Source organism: Trichechus manatus, unplaced genomic scaffold (assembly GCF_000243295.1).
Source record: "Trichechus manatus latirostris isolate Lorelei unplaced genomic scaffold, TriManLat1.0 scaffold00015, whole genome shotgun sequence".
NCBI classification, from domain to species: Eukaryota; Metazoa; Chordata; class Mammalia; order Sirenia; family Trichechidae; genus Trichechus; species Trichechus manatus.
In genome coordinates, this window is record NW_004443951.1 from 17,528,324 (window position 1) to 17,537,022 (window position 8,699).

Below are 8,699 nucleotides of genomic sequence, written 5' to 3' on the forward strand. Positions count from 1 at the left end.
TGTCCCCCTCCCCACCATGTTCCCCCACCGCGCCATCCCCCACTCCTGCTGAGGCTACTTTCCTCTCAGTCCAGCTTTAAGAGCCTCTTTGTCCCTCCTCTGACCCCCTTACAGAGCAGGCCTGCACCAGGGGCTTATGTCCCTGGCTTATCTGCCCCTCTGGACGGTGAGCTCTTAGAGGGCAGGGACCAAGCATGGTGGGATGGAAACAGGAGGCTCTCAGCGATCCCCTCCCCAAGGCCCCTGTGTCCCCAGGGACCCAGAAGGGATGCCAGATCCATTCTTCCCAAGGGCTCCTGGTCCCCCAGATGGTGACTCAACATCTAGCAACCAATGTCCCTGAGTTCGCATCTCTGCTGGTCTGAGGTGGCTTCTGTGTCCCTCACAACGTGTCTCCATCAGAAGCTTCTCTGTGGACTTGCCTCCCTTCACGGCCCAGCCCCTGAGGGTGGAGGGCAGGCTCCCCTAGGCCTGGGAGGCAGATGGGCTGGGCCTGTCTAGCTGGTCCTGCCAGTAACAAAGGCTGAGGGTGGGGGCACTTCAGACCCCAAACAAGACCCAGTCTCCACAGCCTCTGCAGGTCCACAGAGCAGCAGCAGAATTTACTACCTGTCGATTCTGCGTCCCGAAAGGGTTTCTCCCACCCAGAAATCTCAGCACTGCCGAGAAGAGGCCCAGGCTCCATTTCTGAGGAAATTTTAGTTGGTTTTCATTACCGACTTTTGTCAAGAGCTGTTTCCATAAATAGCTCTGCACTCATAATTACTGGTGCAGGCCTCAGACGACTTCAGATCCCAAATTAAAAGGGAACACCCGCACATTTGGCCACATCAAGCCCGCCAAGGGCAAAAATATATTCACGGAGATGTGAGCAAGAAAGAAGCTATTTCTCCAGCTGAAACCCGGGGCAAGAACGGAACTGTGGGAGTTTTCCAGAAAGATGTGGTCACGGTGATGTACCCCCTTACCCCTGTGGGGAAAGGGTTCCCATGAGGAGGATGGGCTGGGTGTACTTCCTGGCCTGTTCCTTACCCCTGGAGGAGCCTCCACCAGGGTCAGGGGGTGGGCACATTCCTTGGTCAGAGCTGTGAAGGTCTTCAAGGCAACCCTGCATAGATGGGGAAACTGAGGCCCAGAAAGGGCAGAGACCTGCAGGGGTCACCAGTCACGTTAGGGGCCCTTGTGTAGACTTTCAGATTTGAAGCCAATGCAAAACGAGTGACCTTTGAGTTCCTCTGGGTGGTGATATTGGGTTGGAGGGTCACCTGACGACAAGGTTTTTCTGTCAACAGGTGCCCTGCAAATGCCCTGCTGAAGTCACCTTCCTCCAGGTGGGGCCTGCGGGGACTTGGGGCCCTGGGGAGATGCTGCACCTGTTTTCACCTTCCAGCAAGGACAGCGAGGGCTGGCCCTGCTTCTGTCCCACCTGACCAGGCCCAGGCCCCTTCACGTGGCTCTCAGTGCTCCCCTGCCTCCTGCCACATTCCTGTTTCCTTCAATTTCACCAGTCTGCCCTGAGCACCTGCCACACAGGGGCTAGGGTGCTCGGTGCGGTGAGGGCTGCCAAGAAGAGTCAGATTTGGTCCCTGTTCTCAGGTTGCTCAGAGAGTAGGAGAAAGAGGGGCCTAAACACGCACCTGCATCAGACAAGGCAGAAAGGGACTAGAATCCTAGAAGGAAGGATGGAGCTTCCATCATGGAGGGACCCTGTCTCTTTAGAGTGGTTGGGGGTGAAAACAGTTAGATTTATGGATCTCCCCCTTCTTTTTTTAAGGAAGGTGGAGTTTTCATAAACAGAAACGAGAGCAAGTGCATCCTATGCAGAGAACAAAACTGCAAAGGCACAGAAGTAGGATGTAATATATCAGCTCCCACTTGTGAAATTTCTACCATGTGTAGGTGCCCAGCTTGCCAGTTGCACATGTCATTTCTCTTAGTCCTTGTCATGGATTGAATTGTGTCCCCCAAAACTATATGTCAACTTGGTTAGGCCATGATTCCCAGAACTGTGTGGTTGTCCTCCATTTTGTGATTGATATATAATTTTCCTCTATGTTGTAAATCCTAATCTCTGCCTGTGGTTAATGAGGCAAGATGGGATTATGTTGAAGAGGATTAGGGTAGAATGTAACACTCTTGCTCAGGCTGCCTCCCTGATCCAATGTAAGGGAGTTTCCCTGGGGTATAGACTGAACCACCTTTTATCTTACAAGAGATAAAAGGAGAGGGAAGTGAGCAGGGAGTGGGGGAGCTCATATGACCAAGAAAGCAGTGCTGGGAGCAGAGTGTGTCCTTTGGACCCAGGGTTCCTGCATGGAGAAGCTCCTAGACTAAGGGAAGATTGATGACAACGACCTTCTTCCAGAGCCGACAGAGAGAGAAAGCCTTCCTCTGAAGCTGATGCCCTGATTTGGACTTGTAGCCGACCGGACTGTGAGAAAATAAATTTCTCTTTGTTAAAGCCATCCACTTGTAGTATTTCTGTTACAGCAACACGAGATGACTAAGACAGTCCTACACAACCTTGTGAGGTAGACTTCTTTACCCTGTCTTAAAGGTGAGGAAAATGAAGTTCAGAGAGTTTTAAGCAACCTGCCCAATGTCTCACAGTTTCCAGGTGGCACACCCAAGATTAAAATCCTGGCTTAATTTATCCACAGAAGGATGTATACAGAATGTTCATAGCAGCTTTATGCATAATAACCAAAAACTGTAAATAGCCCAAATGCTCATTGTCTTAGTCATCTAGTGCTGCTACAACAGAAATACCACAAGTGGATGGTTTTAATGAAGAGAAATTTATTTCCTTACAGTAAAGTAGGCTAAAAGTCCAAATTCAAGGTGTCAGCTCCAGGGGAAGGCTTTCTCTCACTTGGCCTTCTCATCAGTGTTCCTCCGGACTAGGAGCTTCTCGGCGCAGGGACCCTGGTCCAAAGGACGCGCTCTGCTCCCAGCACTGCTTTCATGATGGTATGAGGTCCCCCTGTTTCACTGCTCACTTCTGTCCTTTATATCTCAAGAGATTGCCTCAGGACACAATCCAGTCTTGTAGATCAGGTCCTGCCTTACTAACACAACTGCCACCCATCCTCCCTCATTAACATCATAGAGGTAGGTTTACAACACACAGGAAAATCACACAGTACCAGGAATCATGGCCAAATTGATACACACATTTTTTGGGGGACATAATTCAAACCATGACACCCATTAAGGAGAGAATAAATTGCGGTATATTCATGCAATGGAATACAACTCAATGGTAATAAAAAGAACAATTACTACAACAATAAATGGATGAATATCCAAAACATTATGCTGAGTGAAAGAAACTAGACACAAAAGAGTACACGCTATACTATTCCATTTAAATAACGTTCAAAGAATAGGCCAAAGGAATCAATGGTGATAGAGATCAGAAAGCGGTTGCCTGGGGAAGGAGGGTGAAAGGGATTGACTGGTAAGAGTAGGATTCCCAGGGGCACACATGTCATGTATTTCTGTATGGTCTAAATTTGGTATAATCATGTATTATTTCTGCAAATTCCAGAATAATAAAAATATTTCAAAAAGGATTCTCGGTTTATGACATACTTTTACATTCAGTCCAATTTTCCAGCACTTACTGCATCTAACGATGTGCCTGGCCCTAGGCTGGGTAGAGAGGCAACTGCTGTGCAGGGGAAGAGCACAGGATGTGGAAGTGCGGAGACTACATGCTGTGTGACCTTGGGAAAAATCACTTAATTTCTGCGAGCCTCACTCTCCTCTTTTAAAAATGAAGTTGTGACAGTACCTGTGAGATGCAAATGAAGGAACAGACATGGAGGTTCTGGGCATGTGGTCATCACTGGGCATCATCTCATACAATTTCTGAACAGCTCCATAGGGTGGCTACCATATTATTCCCATTTTAGTAGGAGATAACTGAGGCTCCTAGAAGTGGACTAGAAAGCCCATGATCACTCTGGGAGTAGGTAGGAGAAGTCAGGATGCATATTGTGCCTGTCTGAGTCCTAGGTCAGAAACCCCTGACCCAGGCCTATCTGCCCTCCCATTGTTCGGCCCCTTCTGGTTTCCAGATTGGGGGTGTCACTATCTAGCACAACCTAACAAGTTATAATAAGCTTTATGGTTTATGTATTTATCATTTGTCTCGCCCACCTGAAGGTCAGCTCCATGAAGGCAGGAGCTTTGTTTAGTTCACTGCTATATCCCCAGCAACTACAACTGTGACTGGCACATAGCAGGTATTCCCTGTTTGTTGAATGAAAAAAAAAAAATTAAAGAATTTCCTAGAAAAGAATCAATGAAACTGACCCTGGGGCTCTAGAGGTAAAGCATCACTTCTTTAAGGTTCAGTTTATATGGGCAGAGAAGACCCTAGCCAGGTCCCTAACTCCCATTCAGCCCTGCTTCTCCCAAATCCAACAACCTCAATTCAAAAGCTCATCAACTACCCTGTCCTTGGCCACCCAAGATCACAGGGACAAACTAGCCTGGTTCAGGGAAGGGTCAGAAAAAAAGTAAAGATGGCTCTGTTCTGTTCCTGGCTAGACATCTGCCTGCTACTGCTGTTAGCACCTCAGTTTCTCAATCTGGAACATGGACAACTGACACTTGGCTGACACAGGATGGAAAAGGGTTCAGAAGGACAATCAAAGTTGGTCTTTCATGCCTACTCCCTCTGCCCTGGGTGGTCCAGCCAGTCAAACTTGAGCTCTAATAGAAAGGATGTGGTGTTGGTGAAAACCACAGGGTCAGGGCTGGGAGGTACCTTGTTTTTCTGACACTGTCATTGTAGACTAGACTAGAAAGCAGAGGCCCAAGGAAGAAAAGCACTTGGCTAAGGACATGTAGGAAAATGGTGGCAGACCCAGGTGTTACAAGAACCTGGTTCTTGCCTCCCAGTTCAGGGCCCTCCTCTCCGTGAGCACAGGTGAGGCCAGGGACAGGTTGCATCTATGTCCTGACCAAAGGAGCCAAGAGTCTACAAGGCTGAGGTCAACTGACAGACAAGCCAGGCAGGGCTGCCCGCTCTGACTGTAGCCCGCCTCCCAACTCAGTCCCTGGAAAAACTACGACATAGTCTTCCTAAAGCATCTGCTCAGACACAGATGGCCTGCCCCATAGTGGAAAGCCTGTGAGAAGCTTCAGGGCCTCCGGGCCCTAAAGGCTGGCATCAGTGGTCAGGGGACTGGCCAGCACCAGGCCTAGCTTCTCAGGAGCCAGAGAGGCCAACAGGAGAGGTGGAGCTGCGGGCCACAGGTGTGGAAGCCTGGATGTGGGCGCTGATGCCACAGGCGCTGATGCCGCAGTGACTCTGCTATTAGGCTCCATGGTGGTTCTCAGGCTACCGACCTTCAGGACCCTGGGGCCTGGCCCTCTAAACATGGAAAATTTCCTGGTATGTGTCTAATCCCTCACACACCCCCTAGATAGCTACCAGTTAAACTACTCTAACTCAAAGAGTTCTACTAGTGCGATTAGTACTTCAGAATAAAGAAGGCCCTCTGACAGCTGGCCGTGCCCGCCCACAGGCTAGGCTTCCACTGAATAAAGATCTGTTGTTAATCTCACAGCGTCGGAGGCATCGGATCTTAATGAGACACACAGAGATAGCGTGGGAAGACCTAGGATTTGGAATCCACAGCCCTGGATGATGCCCTGGATGTGCTGGGTGGCCCTGGGCAGGCCATTTAACCTCTGGGCCTCATCTCCTCACCCAGGAAATGGGGCTGGCAAATCAGTTTCACATGTTGTTACATGGATTGATGAGGAATTATAAGACTGAAAGTTCAAATGCTAGTTTTTATTCTAAAAATAGGTACCAACACCTTTTGGTTGGCTTTTAAAATCTGTTTCTGGGTTTCACATGTGTACACAACACGTGGGCAGGTTCACATCACATCCACACCAAGGATGTGACAGTAGGTGGGAGGGATGAGGTCAGCAGCAACCAGATCTACCCCTCTATCAACCAATCACACAACAACCCTGAGGCATGAATCACTAGCAGCCCTGTTTTACAAGGAGGGACCTCATGCTCAGAGAGGCAAGGGATTTGCTTAAGATCACACAGCAGAAGCAGGAGGGGAACCAGGTCTGCCTAGGCTCAGGCCCAGCTTAATTCACAGCAACAGTTTCCACCAGGACTGGATGCACTCAACCCAGGGGAGGCTAGGGGGAAGCAGGAAGCGAGCTGGGAGATAACTCATTCTGACGGATGGCTCCCCAGAGGCATTCCTGGGGCCACTCCATCCTCAGCTCTTCTTGGTCCTGATCCTTGGTTTAGCCTGTCCTGAGGACAGAACTCCTGCCTTGGTTCCACATATGGTCTCCTCTCCCATCTGCCCTGAGTCCCCAGCCCTGCCAGCAGGGCTCTAAGTTTGCACCGGGAAGGCAGCATCCAGAGCCCACCAGCTGGGGTCCTGTGCCTGGCAATGGGCTCTCAGCACTGGTTTAATGGCTGCATCTCACCATGGCAGCCCATCTTGGGTCCTCCTTGGGTCTCCCCTCCTCCTACACTACAAGCGGAAGCAAATGGCTGAGGACCCCACAAAGCCTGCTGCTACTCTGCAGCATGTTCCTCTGCCCAACCTACTCTGAAAGCTTTCTCCTGCAGTGTGATGAATTACTTAGAATGGCCTTTATCGCCCAGGTCTTATACTCCTACCCAGGTGTTTGGGTGGCGCTGTGCAAATAAGATAACTGTGGCCCACCAAGGGGATTGCTCAGTTTTGCCTTAAAAGAGAGCCAATTCCAGAACAGAGAGAAGGAGCCCACCACCACCAAGGAAGGAGAGACTAGCAGGTGAGACCCAGCAGCAGAGACCTGGCAGCAGGAGACAGCGCAGTGGCCCGGCCCACAGAGAGAGAAAGCTGAGTGCCTTTGGGCACAGACTGAGGGCTAGGGAGAGGCGTGTCTGTGAGCACAGCTGGGGAGAGGCTATCCTGATGGAAGAACCGTATCTTGAGTGTTCCTGAGCGTGAACTGTAACTGTCAATTCCCTAATAAACCCTATAACTGTTAAGTATGGTCTGTGAGTTCTGTGTGGCCATTGCAATGAATTATTGAATCCAGTAGAGTGCTGTGGGAGGGATGGTTGGTGTCAGAATTAGTAAATGGTGGAGAGAGGAGGCATGTCTGACCCCACCTCATAGGAATCATCCTTGGACTGTTGATCTTGATTCTTCTTCCCCCTCCTAAAGTTGGAGAAGGTTAGACTCTGCCCCCATGTCCCTTTTCTTTTCTTTTTTTTTACACACCCTGAAAAGCCTGCCCTCTTGACAACAGAATTTTTACCTCCTTGAGCACTGGATGTAGACCCAGACAACCTGGGCTAAGTCCTGGGTCGGGCGTGTAGAGGCTTTACTACCCCAGGTGTGACACTGCCTCTCTGAGCCTCATTGTTCTCATCGGGGAGATGGGGGTAAATATCATGGCTTATTAACAGGATTGCTGGATTTAACAGTGATGCTGTAGGGGAGGCTGGCGGTTATGGCAAGGGGACTCTCCCTGCTCTCGACTCCCGGGCTCTCCATTTCTCTGGCTGAGCTGTAGTCATTGGGTTGGCAGACCCAACCTGGTCTCTACCCTAGTCCCAACCTGTGCTGGTCACTAGCCACAGACAGGAGGCAAAGTGGATGAGGGATCTAATTCAAGGCAAGTACACATCACCATAGATTAAAGTGAGCTTAGTGATGGAAAAATACATCTTTGAGACCTTTAAGAGTAAATAGTTCCACAGTTTGGAGTAAAATTTCTGCAGAGAGGAGAAGCTAGACTTGCCTGGGAGAACAAAGAGGGTCCAGGCAGCAAACTGGGTCATTCCACAGGCCTGGACACTCACTCCATGGCAGGCCACTTCCCAGGTACTGGGGCCCAGGGTGACAAGACCACAGTCCCTGCCCACAGAGCTGAGTCTACCCCTCACCCACCCTGACAGCCCCTACCTGCCTCTTTGTGGCTCTGGCACAGGGGAAGAGCCCACGGTGGACCCAGGACATCTGGGTCCTCACCACTCTGATGTGACTAGTGGTTTCAGGCTGAACTCTGTCCCTGTCTTCAGTACTGCCCTTATCACAGTGAAAGCATCACAGCCTGTTTACTCATCTGTCTCCCCAGGACCAGACTGTCTTCCCGGCACTGCCCAGGTCCGCCTGGACATGACATGAGCCTTACTCTTGGGTGTGCTGGCATGGTGAATGCACGGCCCCTGGGAGTTCACTGTCCCCCTGTGCACGTGCCCGTTCACAGCTTTGACCTTGCTTCCTGACGAGGCACTTCACACTCGCCTGTGCGTTCCGTGTCCACAGACTAGTGGCTCTTTGCGCACCCGATACCCACTCCGGGCTCACAGCCAGGCGGCTGATCCTGCTCGAGGTTGTGCACAGTCGCCCCTGCAGCCCACCGTCACATTCGGCCCCCACTCCACTCACCCCAGGGGGCACCGTGAGGGGCACGGGGACACGCGGAGTTCGCATGGTCACCGCAGGGGCCCTCACACCCACCCCCGGCGGCCCACACTCACCCATGTTGACGAAGCTCATGACCAGGTCGGCGCGGCTGAGGTCCCGCTCCGGGCGCCCGCCGCCGTCGTCGTCATAGCTGGCCATGGCGTGGTAGAGGTCCAGCATGAAGAGCGGCGCGGAGGCGGGCAGCCGGGCGGCGGCGGGCGGCGCGCGGGGCCGGGGACG

At 51.3% G+C, this 8,699-nt stretch overlaps 1 protein-coding gene across 1 annotated transcript in view; it reads right to left on the reverse strand.

The window, feature by feature from the left end:
- LOC101340527 (bone morphogenetic protein 8B) overlaps positions 1–8,696 on the reverse strand; it is a gene marked incomplete at its 5' end in the record, with an annotated part of 35,129 nt that extends 26,433 nt beyond the window's left edge. The window contains one exon of the mRNA XM_004372085.1: positions 8,534–8,696. Coding sequence (XP_004372142.1) covers positions 8,534–8,696 — 163 coding nt within the window. The remainder of the gene's footprint in view (positions 1–8,533) is intronic.
- Positions 8,697–8,699: the final 3 nt, after the last annotated feature.